At 47.8% G+C, this 20,288-nt stretch overlaps 1 protein-coding gene and 1 pseudogene across 8 annotated transcripts in view; one reads left to right on the top strand and one right to left on the bottom strand.

Annotated features, from left to right (window-relative positions):
- Nucleotides 1-20,288, top strand: part of ASMTL (acetylserotonin O-methyltransferase like) — an 86,733-nt gene that overhangs the window by 29,597 nt on the left and 36,848 nt on the right. For all 8 annotated transcript variants that reach the window (XM_088451648.1, XM_088451647.1, XM_088451646.1 and 5 more), the window contains 3 exons: nt 7,589-7,653; nt 7,848-7,912; nt 19,614-19,722. In XM_088451648.1, coding sequence (XP_088307774.1) covers nt 7,589-7,653; nt 7,848-7,912; nt 19,614-19,722 — 239 coding nt within the window. The remainder of the gene's footprint in view (nt 1-7,588; nt 7,654-7,847; nt 7,913-19,613; nt 19,723-20,288) is intronic.
- Nucleotides 3,880-3,998, bottom strand: LOC148539257 (5S ribosomal RNA; annotated as a pseudogene).

The following is a 20,288-nucleotide window of genomic DNA, read 5'->3' as shown; positions in this document are numbered from 1 at the left end:
AGGGGTAGTGAGAGAAACAGACACAGGGGCAAGAGAGGGAGTGGGGAAAAAAAGCAAGATTGAGGGGTGCTGAAAGAGAAGACAATAGAGAAAGAAAGGGGAGTAACAAAATAAATATCGGGAACGACTGTAGAGCAAGGTTGTCCAAATGGTGCAGAAGAGAAAGCAAGAAAGCCACAGGCAGCGCCAGGGATAACCGCTAGTAATGTAATAAAATAAGGAAGACTGTTTGTGCATGAGTAGTTAGTTTTACTGTGGTTTTTGTACAGTGGCATTACACTGAGGGGATGCCGGAGGTCTAAATGCCGACTGTTCAAGCCCGACATGTGGACATAAGATAGGCGTCGAAATACTGACACATATCTTAATCCTGATGCCGGAATCCTGACAGATGCCATCCCGAATGAGTTAAGTCTTAGTAGTTAGCCGCGGGGGTGGGAGGCTTGGGCAGTCCCCAGGGAGGGTTAGGCTAGGGAAGTGGGGGTTAGGTGCCACTGGGAGGAGGTTAGGGTTAGGCCCCCCGGGGGGGACTTAGGGTTAGGCACTACCAAGGGAGGGTTAGGATACTTACCAGCCGGCATCAGGATCTCCTCCTGTTGGGCTTATACAGTCGGGACTGAACAGCTGCCGGTACTTCAATCACATTCCTACACAGAATTACTTGTAGGGGAGAATTACTTGTAGGGCTACAGTTATCCTGTAAATGTAGCAATTCTAAATGATAAAGACATAGCCTACTGTATATGAACATTATGTTTTATATCTGTAACTTTCTACAGTATTTACAAAGATTTTCCATTTAAAAACAAATATTTCCAGGACATTTTCCATCGAACAGCTCTCCACCTTGCTATTAAATATAGTCTGTTAAGCAGCCTCAAAATGAACTGCTAGGCATTCACACAAGCTGTAGAATATCAATTTATGTTGAATGAACTACAGACTATCCATTTATTCCCCACGCTATAATGAGCAGACTTATAGCAGTTAAAATAATGATTGACATTTATATGCAGCATAACAACCTATTAATTTGTGCAATTATTCGTTCAAAGCATTTCTCCCATCTACCAAACCAAAAACAATATATTTTTTTTGTTTTTAAGTTATTTGAATTTCAACTAGTAAAATATTATGTTGTTTTTATTTGATATATTTGATCCCACAAAGCACCATACAGGACAAATTACAATAAAGCACAGAAATTATACAATATATCCAAACATTATGGAGGGAGGGGTAGGGGGGAAGAAAATTAATTTTTCAATACAACGAAGTGTGAGGTAGATGGTAGCATTCAATGACCAGTGCCCTGGGAGGGGCAAGCTGAAGGGTCAGCGCTGGGGGCTGTGAGTGGTGGCACACTGGAGATTAGGCTAGTGCTCTGTGAGACCTATGCCAGTGGAGAGCCTTGCCCATAAGAGCATACAGTCTAGGGGAGTGGGGATTAAACTAGGAGGTGAACTTGAAAGAGAAAATGAGAGAGGACATAGGGCATGAGTTAAGGTTGTGTAGAGGGCTGGTAGCCTTTGATGAACAGATGCACTTTCAGGGCCCTTTTCAAGACTTGCAAATTAATATACAGTCTTATACTTTAGGTTGCAATAATACAGGCAGGAGATGAGGAGAGCGTGAATAAGATTTGGTTGCTTCCAGGTTGAGGAAGGTCTGATCCTGGAGATGTTGCTTGTAAGGATTAAGAGAGAGCTTAAATGTGTAGGGTGAAGGAGAGTGAGAAGTCCAGTATAACATACAGACAGCAGACTTCAGTAAGTGGTAATAGGACTGAATTGGCAACAGAAAGAGAGAGGCTGGGAGGAGAAAGGACCCCAGAGGGGAGGGAAGGCAAAGGGAAAATGTGTAGAGAAAGACGTGAAGGGGGCTAAGGACAGAGGGGGCGACCGTGTTCACCCCAGAACATTTTTCCAGCCGGGTGGCATCAAGAAGTAGCCGGGTGGGGCCTTCGCAAAAATAAAATGATTTAAACTTGAAATAACATTTTATATATTAATTTTCCTCTTCTTATTAAAGGCCCAGTTGTCGGATTATGAAAAAGCTGCAAAGTCTGTAGGATCTGGTCCTTTTTATATAGCTCTCAGATACTGTCCCCACTTGCAGGCTCAAAGTGCCGGGTGGTAGGCTGTTTCTTGCCGGGTGGTGCACCCGCAAAAAACAGCCTGGGGAGAACACTGGGTGATTCAGACCTGGATGCAATGCAGCGCACTTTCGCAGCTGTCAGGGGCAGGGTATGCAAATTCTGCGATCGCACGGCCAAGCATAAGGACGCCCTCTATGTCTTAGATAGCGACAGCAGAGAACGCACGCCCGTATAAAGACTCCCACCTTTCTTTCTTAACACACGTCATCTCCAGGAAGTGTATGATTGGAACCATCGGAGCTGCTCGCAGCCCTTGAGCACCGCAAGCACTGCGATCACCGTAGGCTGAAATACAACCAAGTGATGTGTACAATGATTCTTCCATGCTAATTATGCACACCCATAAAACGCCGTTTTGATGCCAAGACACGCCTGTGTTTGCAGCACCACTCCTCCGTTCACAAGCACCTTCCCCTGTTACCACCCACAAACTGCACTATCTGGCACTGAAAGTAGCGTCCAGTCTGTGTACTACGAGCGCACAATTCCCGAGCGCAGTGAGTGACTCGCGCGTGTGCATATTGACGCATGCGCAGCCGGGCGACTATAGGCCATAGCGTGCATTCGTGGCTTAGCGTCCGGGACTGAATCAGGCCCAGAGTCTTGTGGGACACCAACATGAAGAGAGGGAGAGATGCAGAAAAGTAGAACAGCCATGAGAGGACAGTGTCATGGAGCCTAAGGAGGGAATTCAATTAGCCCCTGTACTTCACAGTATGCTAATTGATCCCTGGGGCTATTCAGTTAGCCCTGAATTTAATGGGGATTTTTTTTGGGGGGGTCTGATCAGACCCGAAAATAAATACCTGATAACTAGTCTGTTAATGGGTGCTGCAACCATGTTAACGCATAGGACCATGAACTTATCATGGATTCTGTGTGTTAACATGTTAATTTAACGGGCGTTAAAAAGGGGACTGGAATTGAATTTCTTATACCAAAGAAAGAAGAAACCAGAAGGGCTTGTCGTGGGGGCACACTTTAAATCAAATTGTGTGTAAAATATAACTTTTAATGATTATTAAAATTTAAATAGATCTCCTTGCTAAACCAGAATAAGTTCAAATGGATATGGCGAAGTATTCAACATTGCTCCGGGTAATAAAGCTCTTAGAATTTATTATAATTGTTTAAGTATCTTATTTATACCGTGTAAAAATTATGCAATAGGATGATACCCATACTGACCCTGACGTTAACAGACTCTTGAGTATTACCATATGTACACTAAGCTGTGTAAACACTCTGGGCCTGATTCAGAGCTGAACGCTCTGACCAGAGTGCTCGCTCTGAATCAGGGCCCTCCTACTTTTTTTTGGAGCGTCCTCCACAGCTATAGCGAGCGTCCATGATGATGGTCTTGACCATCGCGATCATCGGGCTTGCGATGGAGACCCTGCGGTAGGGTCTCACTGCCGCAAGCCCTGGAGTGATTTTGGCTCACTAGTGATGTCAGTGGGGCCGGCTTGAGACGGGCCGGCTCCGTCTGGCAGGCACGCCCACCAAAGGGGGCGTGCTGTCAATCAACATCGACAGCACGCCCCCTTTGGTGCGAGACCCGGAGCGATGGTGAGCCCGTCGCTCGCCGGGTCTTGCGCATGCGCACGACTGAGCTCCCTCCGTCATGCGCAGTGGGGAACATCGACCTGCTTGCGAGCGTCCTGCCGCTCGCGAGCGGGTCTGAATGACCCCCTCTGTCCCAATCCACCTCTTTAATGTCCCACCTACAGTACCTGGTATTCCCAGGTGGTCACCCATCCAAGTGCTGACCAGGCCCAATACTGTATAGCTTCCAAGATCAGACGAGATTGGGCATATCCAGTATGGTATGGCTGTAGGTGTAATTTGTATTTGAGAGAGTCTGGATGCCCTGGTGTACACGTAGCAATAGTGTTTGTAGGACTGTCTCAAATGAGGAGCCCGCTTTGTTTAAATAAATAATACAGAGTCCAAAAAAGTAATGCACAAGCGTAATTTAATTGTATCACTAACAAGTCATCACCAAGTCAGAGTATCACACATATGTATAATCTGATATTTGTGCTATTTATAATTATATGTCATGTTAAAACTTTAATGTATTGCAGCAAGAGATAAACTCTTATAAGTATCGATATTGTTTATAAGCTGATGTGTGCCCATCCGTACAAGACTGACTATGTCAAGGATAAAATTCTGTTACTATGTTTTGTGGGTATCACAATAAAAATCCAAACCCCACTACCCACCTGTTGCTGTTCTTTATTTTCCCTGTGTTTTTGTGTTTGGATCAATTTATGAACTGAGGGTAATTTTGTTTTTTTTGTTTTTTTTCCTTTTTTTCCTTTTCTCCTCCCTGTGAGTTTCTGTGAATGCATGTACCGATAAAAGGGTTCATTGCCCCATATTTTGCATTTACCAGAGTAACCTTGCTTTATATAAAATTAAATTTTGTGATGTACGGATGCGTATTATTAATATCAGGTTGAGATATCTAAATAAATATATAAAATTTGCATCTGTGCATATGAGATTGTCCCTTATGTGATACCTGTGCAGATATTCTAGCTGGCACTAGTGAAATCTTCCCAGGATAACTGGTATACTGCAAACTGGAACATGTGCTGTTTTTGAGACACTTGGGATACAAACCTCACTGGCATACTGCCCTTATTTTCTGTTTCACAGCTGGTGTAATTTCTCAGAGATTACTTATTGCACTGGGTATGAACTCCCTTTGGACTACTGATGTAATTGGGAACTAGGCAGTTGTGTTACTTCATCTCAGGTGCCCGGAGGCAAGATAAATGTTGGTGGTCCCCAAAAAAAAAAAAAATTAAAATGTACCTATGCCAGCCCCAACTGCCGCCGCCCCCCCCTATGCAGTTCCTTTTATACAATGGCCCCAGTAGTGGTCCCCCTATGCAGTGCATGCCTATGCAGTGGCCCCCAGTAATGGCCCCCCTATGCAGTGCCTCCAGTAATGGCCCCCCTATGCAGTGCCTCCAGTAGTGGTCCCCTGGTAGTTGCCCCCAGTAGTTACCCCCTGTAGTTGCCCCCAGTAATGAGCCACCTGTAGTTGCAGCCAGTAGTTGCCCCAGTAGTGAGCCACCTGTTGTTGCCCCCAGCGCACGCACACACAAAAAAACCCTAAAAAAACACTTACCTTTATCCCCACTCCAGTGCTGCTGCCGTCCATACCCGGCGTCCGCTCCTCGGCACTATGGGAGTGACGTCATGACGTCACTCCCATAGTGCACTGTGGGACCCGGAAGACGAAGGGAGCTCCGTCCTCCGCTGCCACCGGGGGAAGAATAGGAGCCGGACGCCCGCTGGTAACACACTCAGCGGGCGCCCAGCAAATGGAGGGTGCAGGGGGTGTGACGGCACCCCCTGCACCCTCCATAGTTACGCCAATGGAGGTGGAGCGCCGATCAGCAGCGCTCCTTCTCCATGCAGCTCCCGGGGACAATGGAGCCAGGTGCCCTCTTCAGGGCTGGCGCCCGGCGGCAAATGACTCCATTGTCTCCGGGAGTTCCGCCACTGGAACTAGGTTTCTGACATTGTCTTGTGTTAAACACTTGCCTCAAACAATCCGACAGAGAGGGCTCTTGTAAAATCTATTCCCCATACATATAACCATTGTCTGGAAAATTGGTGTCCCCACGGCCCTTATAGGTCCAACCGTTATAGGGGTTTAAAGTGGGCGTCTCAGTCATTGTACATTCTGCTGCATGGATGTACACAATGGAAAGAGTTTGTATGCCATTTGAGTAACCTCTCAGATGGGCTACCGCCAATAGACACTGCTGCGTTCACTTTCGGTGCGACTCAGAATAAGGCCTAATATGGAATGAAAAAGAGTGGTTGGAGAATAAATGTACTGTAGCCTATGGACTATTTGTGCTAATTAATTACAAATTACTTTAATTTGTTGGTGTTGGATTATTCCATGCAACAGCTGTTTGATAATGCAATACTAAGAAACAATAAACCTCCAAGCCACAAGCAGCTATTAATAACAAATGCAACCACTACAATTGCAGTAAACTCTGTATTAAAGAAACAGATTATAGAGAAACTGTTTTATAAACATCCAACACTGTCTCCAAAAAAGTTCAAAGTAGAGTCTCCAAAGGATAGATGCCTTTCCCCGTGGGCCAGTATTTCTATCTCGTACGCAGATACAAAGCCATTGCAGAGTGAGTGACGGGATGTCAGCTTTTGGGGGGAGTGGTTGGAATAATGCAGGCATATCTGTCCATTTGAACGCTGTTTACTGGGCTGCATAAATTTGCCACTGCAACGGCATTCGCAGTTTGAGTACTCACTGGGCCATATTCAATTAGCCGCGGGAGTTCAACCACGACTAATTGTCGCGCTGTTCCAATTCAATTGGGGGATTCCTTGCGCGGGAGTCCCCGTAGTCGGACTTTACCACGCACCTCATGGAGGTGCGAGGTAAAATCTGCGTAAAAACGGCCTGATCAGCCTCGTGCGCAAGGGAAAAACACTGATTGCGCAGTTTTTGCGGAATCGGTGTGTTTATGCTCCCGAGTCCTGATTTTACGGCGCAAGGAAAAAGCTATTTAATAGAATAGCTAATCCCCGCGCCGTGGGACTTTGGGCTGACAATTAGTCGCGGGTGAACTCCAAAGGTTGATTAAATATGGCCCACTGCATGTGATGAGGGTTACAGTTGAGACAGGTCAGACCTCCTGTAATTCTGAGTTAGGGTCCGATGTTACCGATGTGTATGCACAGCAATGCGCGAGGTCTTACTGATGTAAGATAGCAGTAGTGCGCGTCTCTATGCTGGCTAAGCAGTTGCAAACAATAGCATATTTTCGCAGCAGAACTGTGTGCATAGTCGCATCTGCTGTCGCAATAGCGAACCATAATGAATCTGGCCCATAGATGGGACCCAGGTTAACCCAACCAGCACAACAGAGAAGTCCGTCTGCTGCAGGAAGCAGTGATACCACTACACTGCCAATGTGTTTTCAGTTATTAAAGTATCTTTCAAGGCGATCAAATACCTGTTTGACAGTTTGCTGCATTTATCATATTTTATTAATTTACTTGTCAGGTTATTAATAATTGGGGGATGGGTAGGACAGTAATTACTTATTGGCTGGTAAATTGAGGTTCAGAATCCTGTGACTGCGGTAGGGCCACCTAAAGTGCAGTAAAGTGGCCCCGAGTTAGCTGCTTTTCTACTACAAATGTTTTGTTTTGAAATACTCTTTAATTTAGAATACATACCTATATGTGTCTAACACGCTAACTGTGTTACATGATGGGTGTGATATTTAGATTACACAATGAGCATACATATTGTATAAATCCTAGCCTCTAACCTGTACACTTTATGTGGTGTGTGGGTATATATATATATAATATATATATATTATAACAAGCTGCTTTTTTTTATTTTTTTTATTTATACAGACCCTGGAAGATGCAATCCTTGAAAAGCCATCTGACAAGCAAGATGCATATAATATGCTGTCAAGGTTGGCATCTCCTCTAGTAAATGACCAAGTTAATTTTTACTTTTTCGTATACAAATGCATGATTTCTCACAGGTCAATTTGAAAACAAATATAGTAATGCATAATCTGAAAACTATGTTTTTATAATCTTTTGTTTGTTTTCTGAATGGTATAAGAAAAGTAACGCAAACCATTCTTTCTGCAATATCTTGTAGGTTGAGTGGCAAAGAACATAGTGTCTTTACGGGAGTTGCCATCGTACATTGCAGAAGTCAAGATGGTATTCTTTTTATTTTTCTCCATTATCTTTTCAAATTATCGGGACTTTTTAAATCACATAGCGCAAAGTTTAAAGCACATCACCAAAACGAAGACTTTATATTTACAAGTGAATTAAGCATTATTTCTTAAGTGATCCTATATTGGGGTACACTATGGGGAAGATTCAGTTAGCCGCGGGTTAATCCACATTGTCCGTTCCCTTGGGTAAAGTGCCGGAACTGTTCAATTATAGACCCATGGTCAGCCCCGAGACTGCAGTTAACCAATTAACTAGCTAATACTTTTTCCAAAAATGTCCCCAAAATTGAAGAATTTTTTTTTTTTTTTTTTATTATTATTATTATTATGAAATCATGTAAATAAGAGATTTGAACCTGATTTCAGTATAATTTAAAATCATACTGAATAAGGGTTATATAGCTCTTCATTACATAAGTTGGTCATTAAAAAAATCAATACTTTTGGAGTCAATTTTGAAAAAAGTTTTATACAGTTAATAATAAACTTTATATATTTGCCATGGAGTTTTTTTTTTTTTGACTGTATAAAACATTTTTATTTCACTTCTTGCAGGACTTCACAGTCCTGCAAGAAGGCTATCCAGCAGCAGGGAGGATCGGCCATTTCACTACTGGCTGGGAGGGGGATAGGCCAGCGGAGGCGGGGCTTCTGCACTACAGTCAGCAGCCCAAGCTGGTGGGCGATCCTACATTTCAATTCACCCCCTGACTCGTCGATTGCTCTGTAAAGGATAAACTTGCTATGTGTGTTTTGTATAGAAATGAGGCCATTCTGGGGTGGTGCAGCATTCCACGCAAAATCAAGCCCCCTTACCATATGAACACATACCCCATTACTGTGAGGACATGCCCTTAGTTTTGGGGGGGGCACGACTTCGCCTTGCGCTAAGGTCACTCTTCCTGAGGTAAAGAACTTGGGAGGTATGCTAACAGCCGGATATTGTCTGATCTCTGAATATAAACAAGTTACGCCTGCACGGTCACAAGGTGCTCGTAGTGATTTCAGATACATGCCTAATGTTGTTTTGAAACCGAGTCGTCAACACATACACAGTGGAAGAATTCCTGGCTTCACCTTGTATTTTGATACTGCGATCACTTGTGAAAACGTGTATTGTGGTCTCGTAAATGGCTTCCGGTAAGCCGCTATCAATCGAAAAGCGAACTGCAATAGTCTCTTGAGAAATGCAGGGTATAGTTTGCGTGAAATTGCCATGTGTTTAAATCTTGTAATCAAGGGATTTTGGGCAGGATGCAGCAGTCAAACCTCCAAAATGCGGGTTGGACCGCATTTCTCATATGCACCAAGCCCCGGAATGCAACGGATGTGGTGGGGAACGCCATCTTCAGCTCGCGTTACCCTATAGAAGCCTATGGGCTTCTATAGGGTGAGTGCTGTGAGAGGGATCCAATCAGATCCCTCCCAGCAACCCCCGCGGTGTGGGTCATTCTGCACATGCGCAGAATGACACCAGAGGAACTTCTGGGTCATGAACCTGGAAGTCCCTCATTCGCAAAGGACATCTCTTACCGAGAGGGCTGTTCATTGTGATTTTCTTAATGCATACCGGCGTAATTAAAGCAAGCATGCATGCAAAGAGTGGCGGGATGCATCACATCCCGAATGCGATGCGTCATGCATCCCGCCCTTTATTTGAAAGTTCCACAAGTTTCATATTTCATGTCCGCTAATATTGTTTATAAGTTTATCTGATTTGGAGTTACTGTTTACCCATCTGTTACCAGACATCCTAAATTATACTATTTATGCCTGAAGTGTGCTCGGCATGTAGATTGTTTACAATATCAGTTCTATGTTGTTTTGGTGCTGAATTTGTTCATTGTTTATACTTTTGGTTTAAGTTTAATTTTTGTATGTGTGTAAACAGTTTATACATGTTTAATCCAGTGTCTGTCCTTCTTCCCTTATCATTCTTTACCATTTCTGCTCTCCTATAAACTACTCTGTCAAGTGAACATAAAACAATTCAAGAATTTCCGATACAGCTGGCTGGTATTTCCTAGGGGCAAGCAAGTTTCGGAATCAAATGAAAAAAATAAAATCTTTTTTCTTTTTTTTCTTCTTACAGTGTCACCTGCAGGTCATGTAATTAATTTATCCATTGTTTTGGAACAATATACAGATTATTAGGATCTTAAAGTTACACAGTAATTGCTCCAAAAAGAAGGCCAGATGATTTTTTTTCTAGACCAATTGCTTGCAGACATTTTTACAATTACAGTTAACATTAGGGTTAAAATTGGAAGTATATTAGGGTTTGGCTGCAGGAAAGAGAGGGTTGCATTATATTGATTAGTTTTAACTTGTGTGCATAAGAGTTGGAGGTAAATTTACTAAGATTTGATTTGGTCCCGATTTGTCCTGGTTTTTCAACTCTGATAGGATCGAACAAAAACGGCCATTTTTTTCACTTACAAAATCGGGAATTTAAGCTCCCGGTTTTGACAGGATCGTTTTGATTGATGGTGTATTTGGTCGATCCTGTCTGTTTGCAGCCCCGATTAAACCAGCCAAATTTGTCTCCCAAACAAGCAGCCTGCACATATCAGTGAAATATGAGCAGACTACTTGTTTTTATTTATTTCTATTTTTAGGGTTAATTATATTGCAAATATTGACGTGAGGTTCCCCCCTCCCACCAAAAGCATGACCAGCCACGGACTGGTCAGTCTGTCCTGGTACCTAAAATTACAGAGGGCAAAACTAGTAGGGTTCCACCGTAATTTAGGTACCAGCACCAGGCTGCAGGGCCGGCCCTGGTTTTAATTATAGTGGGGGGGAAAAATTGCGTAGGGGTTCCCCTATAATTAAAACCAGCACCGGACCCTTTCTGGTGGGGGGCTGATGCCACAGCCAGGGGAGTCCTTTCACCGGGCACCCCAGCCGCTGCATCAGTCCTGACCGCTAGTCAGCCCAGGCCAGGGACCCCTGGGGAATTGGGGACCCCCCAATAAAGGGGTCCCCCTCTCCAGGGCACCACTGGCCTAGGCTGATAGCCCGGGGCTATCCCCGCCACCCCTGGGTGGTGGGTTGATAGTGTAGGTGTGGTGTAAAATAAGAAGTATCAACATTGTCTTTACAGTCGAACTGCAGGTCCCAGCAAGCCTCCCCTGTATGCTGGTACTTGGAGAACCATCAGTACCAGCATGCGGGACATTAATGGGCCGATGGTACCTGTAAAGAAATGTGTAAAAAAACACACACCGTGAAAGTAGTGTTATTACATACACACACACACACATACACATTACCAGGAGTGGTCCCCTTGTCCAAAGTAGGCTTCCAAGGTCTTCTTAAAACAAGAAAACCAAAACCCGATCCACTTAAAAGATACCAACCAGGATGGTTGATATCTCCAGAATGAAACGGTCAGATGCGGCTTCTTCCTTTTTATAAAGCCATATCTGAGTACTCATTGGCTGAGAGAGGTGAGCCCCCGCCTCTTTCAGCCAATGAACAGCTCCTCCATTGAAGTCAATGGAGAGCCGCAGGTTACTAAAGTTTATTCTGCGGTTCCCACTATTGACTTCAATGGGGGAGCCATTCATTGGCTGAGAGAGGCGGGGGCTCGCCTCTCTCAACCAATGAACACTCAGATACGGCTCTATAAAGGCAGAAGCCACGTCTGAGCATTTCATTCAGGAGATATCAACCATCCTGGTTGGTATCTGTTGCATGGATCGGATTTTTTTTGTTTTTGTTTTAAGAAGACCTTGGATGCCTACTTTGGACAAGGGGACCACTCCTGGTAATGTATGTATGTAATAAAACTGTACTTTCACGGTGTGTTTTTTTTTTTTTTTTTTTTTACACATTTCTTTACAGGTACCAGCAGGCCCTTAATGTCCCGCATGCTGGTACTTGTGGTTCTCCAAGTACCAGCATGCGAGGGAGGCTTGCTGGGATTTGCAGTTCGACTGTAAAGACAATGTTGATACTTCTTATTTTACACCACACCTACACTATCAACCCACCACCCAGGGGTGGCGGGGATAGCCCCGGGCTATCAGCCTAGACCAGGGGTACAGTGGAGAGGGGGACCCCTTTATTGAGGGGTCCCCAACTCCCCAGGGGTCCCCTGGCTTGGGCTGACTAGCGGTCAGGACTGATGCTGCGGCTGGGGGGTCCGGTGAAAGGGCTCCCCTGCTGTGGCATCAGCCCCCCACTAGAGAGGGTCCGGTGCTGGTTTTAATTTTTTTTTTTTCTCCCTACAATTAAAACCAGGACTGGCCCTGCAGCCTGTTGCTGGTACCTAAATTATGGTTTGAACCCTACTAGTTTTGTTCCCTATAATTTTAGGTACCAGGACAGACTGACAAGTCTGGGGCTGGTTATACTTTTGGGGGGGCGACCCTACATAATTTTTTCTACTTCAGGGTCCATAGGGTATCCACAGGATACCTTGGGGTATAGGTGTGACGTCAGTCATCGGGCACCATAGAGTTAAGCTTTCAGCCTCCCAGGATGCACTAGGGTCCCCCTCCTATTCCCACGCCCCCGAGCCAAGGCACCTCAGTTTAGTTTGGTGCCCGGCCGGAGTCGGGTGCACCTGTTGGAGTGGGGGCAAAGAAGAGCCCCTGAAGCTTTTCTACATGCAGCTGTGGCTGCACATCTGGTTGTACAGCATGGACAGTCAGTCCTGACGTCCATGCCGTCTTCCCTACACCCCCGCCGGTACCAGAACGCCGGTACCGATCTGGGGATGCTGGTGAGCATCTGCGGTCACAGCTAGCTTTGACCCCAGATGTTCCGGACCATGGCCGGATTCAAGGGGGACAGCAAGGTAAGCAGCGGGGTCCCGCGGTGGGTCCCCGCTGTTACATGGTCCAGAGTCCCCAGGCAGGGGGCTCCCTGGGGACTGGCTGCAGCGTGGAGCCAGGTAAGAACCTGCGCTTCCACTACCCCCCTGGGACAGCGGACCGCAGCAGAGCGGTAGCGCTGCGGCGTCCCAGGGGTTAAATGCATGCCAGGGGAGCGCGCCTTCCCTGTCTCACAGCCGGCGCCTCCCCCGCTGCACACAGCCCTCTCTGCACTCTGCTGACTGGCCCTGTGGCAGCGCTCCTCCCACTGGCCAGCCTCCTCTCTGCTCCTCGGCGGCCATCTTCCTGAACGCATGGTGAACGCTGCTGGAAGCCTGGAAGGAAGCCTCTTGGTCTGGGTCCCCCCGCATACCTCTCCTCCACTTGTGGTCAGGTCTGTGTATGCAGCGCTGTGTCCTACCAGACCCTGTGTCTGCGTAGTTGAGTGATCAGCGCTGGTTAGTGCAGGAATTGATTTTCTTTGCATTGTATGTGACTGTGCTAGCGCTGGTGCCTGTATCTTCTATTCTGACTGTCAGCTTTATTACTGTCCCTGTTCTTTCTGCTAAGCCCTTGCGGTGCGGTGCTGCAGGGTGGTCTCTCACCTCTTTAAATACAATTGGTGAGAGGGGTCACATACTTAGTACCATCATGTCTGAAAGTGATTTTCCTCTCCGGCTACAGTGTACTACATGTAAAGTACCTTTAGCAGAGGGGGAGGGTAGCGCGGAGGGACTCTGCCGGCAGTGTTTGTCGATGGCACGGCCTATTACGGTTACAGCACCGGTACAGGAGCCGCCCTGGGCTTGTTTCGCTCAGGCGCTTACAACCTTAGTGGGCCAGTTAGCTCCGCAGCCCGCGTTTACACAGATGGGTTTGTCCCAGCAGTCAGTGGTGTCGTCACCCATGCAGGGTTTCCCAAGACAATTGGTGGTACCCCGCAGTCTCCCTATTTCCCCTCTCCCGGTTTCTCAGGAGCCGGCGTGGGTTAACTCCCTGACGAGTTCTGTACAGCACTTGTCGGATGTGTTGCAGGGGGAGACTGTGATGCGGCCACATAAACGGCCGGTGGCGTCTCTGTCGGCTCCTTATGAGGATGACGAAGGGACGTCTGATGATGGGGAGATTCTGGGTCCTTACGATCAGGAACCTCTCCATACTAAGGACGCTGACGCTAGGTCCAAGGTATATATTCCTGGACTTATTCGGGCAGTCCGCACAGCCTTGGTGATTGAGGACGAAGTTCCCCCGGCTGCTAAATCCAAGTATGCCTTTTTTAAGGATGTGAAGGGTGACGCCACAGTCTTTCCTCTTTCGGGCCAGTTAATGGACCATTTAGAGGAGGCGTGGAAACAGCCTGGTAAGCGATACCAGCCGCAGACGCGCCTGACAGTGGATAATTATTTTGCTAAGTGGGATTCCCTCCACAGGTGGATTCTCATGTGACACGTCTTGTCCGTAGTGCCACATTGCCGATGCCATCCATGTCCTCCCTTAAGGATGCTACGGACCGCAAGGTGGAGATCTGCCTGAAGTCTGCTTATTCTCTTGCGGGGGGGGGGCAGCGCGGCCGGCTATGGCCATTTGCTGGGTTGCCAGAGAGATGGAGCGCTGGGCGGATTCATTGGAGGCGTCCTTTGATTCCGACTGTCCGGCCGAACAAACGGAGTTGATTGGTAATCTTCGTGATTCGGCCACTTATATCAACGAGGCGGCCTTAGACATTAGTACACTGGTGTCTCGAATTTCTTCAGCAGCGGTGGCTGCTCGTCGCACCTTGTGGTTGCGATCCTGGAAGGCGGACGCTGACTCCAAAAAGGGTTTGGAGGCGTTGCCCTTTAACGGAGAAGTTCTCTTCGGTCCAGATCTGGACAAGATTGTGGCCACGCTGGCGGCAGCCAAATCGGCATGTCTCCCGTCGGCCGCGGCTCCTTCTGGTTCAGGACCATCGTCCTTTCGGTCTTATAGGGCCCAGGGCAGGCCCAAACCACAGTCTTTTCCCCGACAGGCTGGCCCCAAAAAATCGGCCAAGCCCCGGAAGCAGGCATGGAGTACCAGACGTCCGGCCCCTAAGCCTGATGACAAGCCTGCGGCCTGACAGTCCGGGCCTCCCGCTGGGGGATCCCAAAGTGGGAGGCCGCCTGCTGCAGTTCGCCCGGTGTTGGTCGGTCACCACGACAGACACTTGGGTTCTCGAGGTGGTCTTCCACGGGTACGTCCTCTCGTTCCGGCACAGACCCCCGGCTCGATTCTTCACCACGGGTCTACCATCAGACCGGATCAAGGCCACGGAGCTGCGGAAGGTCTTGCACACTATGCTCCAGGCTGGAGTTATAGTGCCTGTTCCATTCTCCCAGAGGGGCCAGGGTTTCTATTCAAATTTTTTTTTGGTGCAGAAACCCAATGGGTCGTATCGTCCGATTCTCAACCTCAAAGCTCTCAACAAGTCTTTACGGGTGCCGACGTTTCGGATGGAGACCCTACGGTCCATCATTCTGGCGCTGGAACCTGGGGACTACATGGTGTCATTGGACATACAGGACGCTTACCTGCATGTCCCTATTCTTTTGCGCCATCAACAGTTCCTCAGGTTTGCAATCCGCAGTGACCATTTTCAGTTTCGGGCGTTACCTTTTGGCCTGGCGACAGCACAGCGTGTGTTCACCAAGGTGATGGCGGTCATGGCGGCTTCTCTGCGGCTGCAGGGAGTCCGCATGTTGCCGTACTTGGACGACCTGTTATTAGTGGCTGGATCTCCAGAGCTCCTTCTACGCCACTTGGACCTGACCATTGCGCTGCTGCAACGGCACGGCTGGTTAATCAACTGGCAGAAGTCCACTCTAATCCCGTCTCGGCGGATTCTGCACCTCGGAGCCTTATTGGACTCCTGACAGCAAAGGATCTTTGTGACGGAGGAAAAGATCTCTGCTTTACAGTCGAGGGTGCGCAGTTGTCTGCACAGCCGCCAGGTGTCTCTACACTCGGCGATGAGGTTACTGGGCTCCATGGTGTCGGTGTTCGACATGGTGGAATATGCCCAGTTTCACTCCAGACCTCTGCAGCACCTGATCCTGTCCAAGTGGAACGGGCTGCCTCAGTCTCTAAAGTCCCAGACGATAGTGCTCACCCCGGAGGTTCGCCTGTCCCTTGCCTGGTGGTTGCAGACGACCCATCTCAGCAAGGGACGTCCGTTCTGGGTACCAAATTGGGTCCTGTTGACAATGGACGCCAGTCTTCGGGGCTGGGGAACAGTTTCGGGTCCACACTTGTTCCAGGGCAGGTGGACACCGGCAGAAGCGGAACTTCCAATAAATATCTTGGAACTCCGTGCGGTCTTCAATGCTCTCCAGCAGGCACATCGGGTTCTCCAGGGTCGTCCGGTGCAGGTCCAGTCGGACAACGCTACCACCGTGGCCTACATAAACAGGCAAGGAGGAACCCGAAGTCGGGCGGCTCTCGTAGAGGTGTCTCGGATCCTGGTATGGGCGGAGCGCAATCTTCCGGCCATATCAGCGGTCTTCATCCCGGGAGTGTTAAATTGGGAGGCGGACTTTCTAAGTCGCCAGGACGTTCATCCGGGGGAATGGTCCCTGCACCCGGACGTTTTTCAACTGCTGGTGGACAGGTGGGGTCTTCCAGAGATCGACCTCATGGCGTCCCGGCACAACAACAAGTTGCCGTTGTACGGGTCTCGCACAAGAGACGAAGAGGCGTCTCTGGTGGATGCTCTGTCCGTCCGGTGGACGTTCCGGTTCGCATACCTGTTTCCTCCGGTTTCCCTTCTTCCACGGGTAATCCGGAAATTTAAACAGGAAGGAGGGACGCTCCTGTTGATAGCTCCCGCGTGGCCCAGACGGCACTGGTTCTCAGACCTTCAGGGTCTGTCCGTGGACAGTCCTCTGCGGTTGCCGCTACGACCGGACCTTCTGTCGCAGGGTCCTTGTCTTCACCCGGACCTGGCTCGGCTGTCTTTGACGGCGTGGCTGTTGAGACAGCCATGTTGAGGTCCAGGGGGTTTTCCAGCTCTGTGGTGCGTACCATGTTGCGAGCTCGGAAACAGTCGTCCGCGAGGATATACCATCGCGTGTGGCATACGTTCTTCCAATGGTGTCGACCGAGAGGTTATGCACCACGGGAGTTTCGTCTGTCTAGGATACTTGCCTTCCTACAAGCGGGACTAGATCATGGGCTTCGCCTTGCCTCTTTGAAGGTACAGGTTTCGGCCCTGTCTGTCTGGTTTCACCGTAGGATTGCTACAATCCCGGATGTGCGCACCTTTATGCAAGGTGTTCTTCGCATTCAGCCGCCCTTTGTTCCACCTGTGGCGCCTTGGAATTTGGCTGTGGTCCTGAGGGCTCTCCAGGGACCGCCGTTTGAACCACTGGGCTCAGTGGATCTTAAATGGCTAACAGCTAAGACTGTTTTCCTTCTGGCCATAGCTTTGGCCAGACGTGTTTCTGATTTAGGGGCTCTCTCTTGTAGACCCCCTTTCTTGATTTTTCATGGGAACAGGGCAGTGCTCCGCACTCGGCCTGAATTTCTTCCCAAAGTTGTTTCCCAGTTTCATGTTAACGAGGAAATAGTTGTTCCGGCCTTTAACTCACCTGGTCTTTCAGTGGGTGAGGCCACTTTGGATGTTGTGCGGGCCTTAAGGACTTATGTTGACCGCACTTCTTCGTTTAGGAAGTCGGACGCCTTGTTTGTCCTCTATGGCTTCCGTAAAAAGGGTTGGCCTGCTTCAAAGCAAACTTTGGCAGCCTGGATCCGTATGGCTATTTCTGAAGCTTATCTTCATGAAAGTCTACCGGTTCCTCCTTCTTTGAAGGCTCATTCCACTAGGTCTGTGGGTCCTTCGTGGGCAGCTCGACATGGTGCCTCTGCAGTCCAGATCTGCAAGGCTGCTACGTGGTCCTCTGTCCATACCTTCGTGAGGTATTACAGGTTTGACACCTTCGCCTCTCAGGATGCTTCCTTCGGGCGGCGGATTCTCCTTTCAGAATAGGAGCGTCCCCACCCTTAAAGGATACTGCTTTGGGACATCCCCAAGGTATCCTGTGGATACCCTATGGACCCTGAAGTAGAAAATATGAGATATGGTAAGAACTTACCTTTGTTATCTCTATTACTACGAAGTCCATAGGGTTCCACAGGACTGTCGCACCTGTGCTGCAGATGGGCTTTGGTCTGGTCACCGGTTTTCCCATCTCCCTCTGGTGAGAGTGTGATTCTTGTGTGTATCCAGATCTTCTTTCTCTCTCTTCCTTCTCCTCCTCCGGCCTATGGCTTAGTAACTAACTGAGGTACCTTGGCTCGGGGGCGGGGTATAGGAGGGGGACCCTAGTGCATCCTGGGAGGCTGAAAGCTTAACTCTATGGTGCCCGATGACTGACGTCACACCTATACCCCAAGGTATCCTGTGGAACCCTATGGACTTCGTAGAAATAGAGATAACAAAGGTAAGTTCTTACCATATCTCATATTTTTTTAAATAAATTAACACTTACAAAACACTTTTTCCATTAATAAACATACACAAATCACTCGGATTTGTGTATGTTGAATGACAACTCACAGCTCAGGAGGTGGTGCATTTAAAACTTCTATTGAGTCCAAGTTTTGCGTGTAAAACGCCCAACTTTTGCAAAACGAATAATGGTAAATTCCTGATTTAGACAGAAATAAGTGAAAAGTGCTTCCGAATTGAGCCGATGGTGATATCTTTTCTATTGGCCAAAACGGACGAATTTGCGGCATTAAACCCCCCGATTTCAACACCAAAACGAACACAAATCATCCGACTTTAATGATGGTAAATTCCCGATTTGCAAAAAAGTGATGATATCACCCGAAAATGCAAATCGGGACCAACACGAATCTTAGTAAATTTACCCCTTAGAGTAGGGATGGATTATGCAGACGCTATATAAGAGAACAAATGAGCAAAATAGTTTTGGTCTTGAAAGTAAGTTGAATACAATGCAAAGCATCCTTCTGTAACATTTGGTAATATTTTATTAGGTTCAGCTCCTGTTTATTGTAAAGAGCTTTTCTTACATGAGACTTTGGCCCTGATTCAGAGCCGGACGCTCTGACCAGAGTGCTCGCTCTGAATCAGGGCCCTCCTCCATTAAAATGGAGCGTCCTCCTGGACGCTCGTATAGCTGTGGGTCACCACCCACAGCATATACAAGCGTGCAAAAAGATGGTCGCGATGGTCTTGACCATCGCGACCATCGGACTTGCGAGGGAAACTCTGCGGTCGGGTTTCCCAGCCGCAAGGCCAGGAGTGATTTTGGCTCTATCAGAGCCAAAATCACTCTTACTGACATCACTAGTGATGTCAGTGGGGCCGGCTTCAGACGGTAGGCGTTCCCATGGGAACGCCTCCGTCTGCCAGGCACGCCCACCAAATCAATCAACATCAATCAACATCGACAGCACGCCCCCTTTGGTGCGAGATCCCGAGCGATAGAAAGCCCGTCGCTCGCCGGGTCTCGCGCATGCGCACGACGGAGCTCCCTCCGTCGTGCGCATGCGCAGTGGGGAACATCGACCCACTTGCGAGCGTACTGCCGCTCGCGAGTGGGTCTGAATGACCCCCTTTGTCTCCTAACATTAAGGGAAGGATAAGTGATTTAAGTTTTCCACTTTAGATCATTATGTCAGCATTTATCTTACTAAACATGTGTCCAATATATAATTCACATGCATGGACTGCTTGGATAAGTTTATGTAACATACATACAAGTTGTGATCAGTAGAAAATGTATTCCTCCTCAACATATTTAAAGTCCCACTATTCATGCCATATTAATTGTTAATAGAAACATTTCATCATTTTAATTTTCAATGTTTCAGATAATGAACTGGAGATGGACATTATTGATTTTTATGAGGAAACCAAAGTTAAGTTTGCAGACTTATCAGAGGATCTTCTTTGGGAGTATATTGACAGTGGAGAACCAATGTAAGTCCATGTGCTGTGGAGATGTTATGTGTTTACTTAGGCTTTGTGTGCTTTTACATCAAAAGTATAGTTTATTGTTGTAGTAACCCCTCCATATATCTATGTTCACATAGAAACATGTAATTATTGAGTGAGGAAGGTAATCTTTTGTTACTTTCGTTGTAGAAATGTAAATTTCAGGTAAAAGCAGCAAATAAAGCTTTTTACACCTGAAGTTTTGCAAAGAGTTCTCTTATTAACAGTGGCGTAATTAGGGGGGGTCGGGCAGGGTGCGTGCCCTGGGCGCCGTGGGATCGGCGGCACGGGGGGGCGCCACCGGCCACGGTCCGGCCCGCCCTAGTTAGCCACAAGTGTAGCGCTGACCGCAGTGATTGCGGTCGGCGCTACACATTTACACAGGACCGGCGCTAGGCTTCCAGCGCCGGTCCTGTGCTGCACACCTGAGCCCGTTCCCTCCCCCTGAGCACTTGCCCAATAGCGCCAGGAGGCGGGCTCAGGCTATGCATAACACACGCATCGCCGCCAGCGCTGGCGGCGATGCGTGTGTTAAACAGCAGCCAATGAGA

The sequence above is a fragment of the Taudactylus pleione genome, unplaced genomic scaffold (assembly GCF_031769625.1).
Source record: "Taudactylus pleione unplaced genomic scaffold, aTauple2 ptg000026l, whole genome shotgun sequence".
Taxonomy (NCBI): Eukaryota; Metazoa; Chordata; class Amphibia; order Anura; family Myobatrachidae; genus Taudactylus; species Taudactylus pleione.
This window is presented reverse-complemented; position numbering and strand designations above follow the sequence as displayed.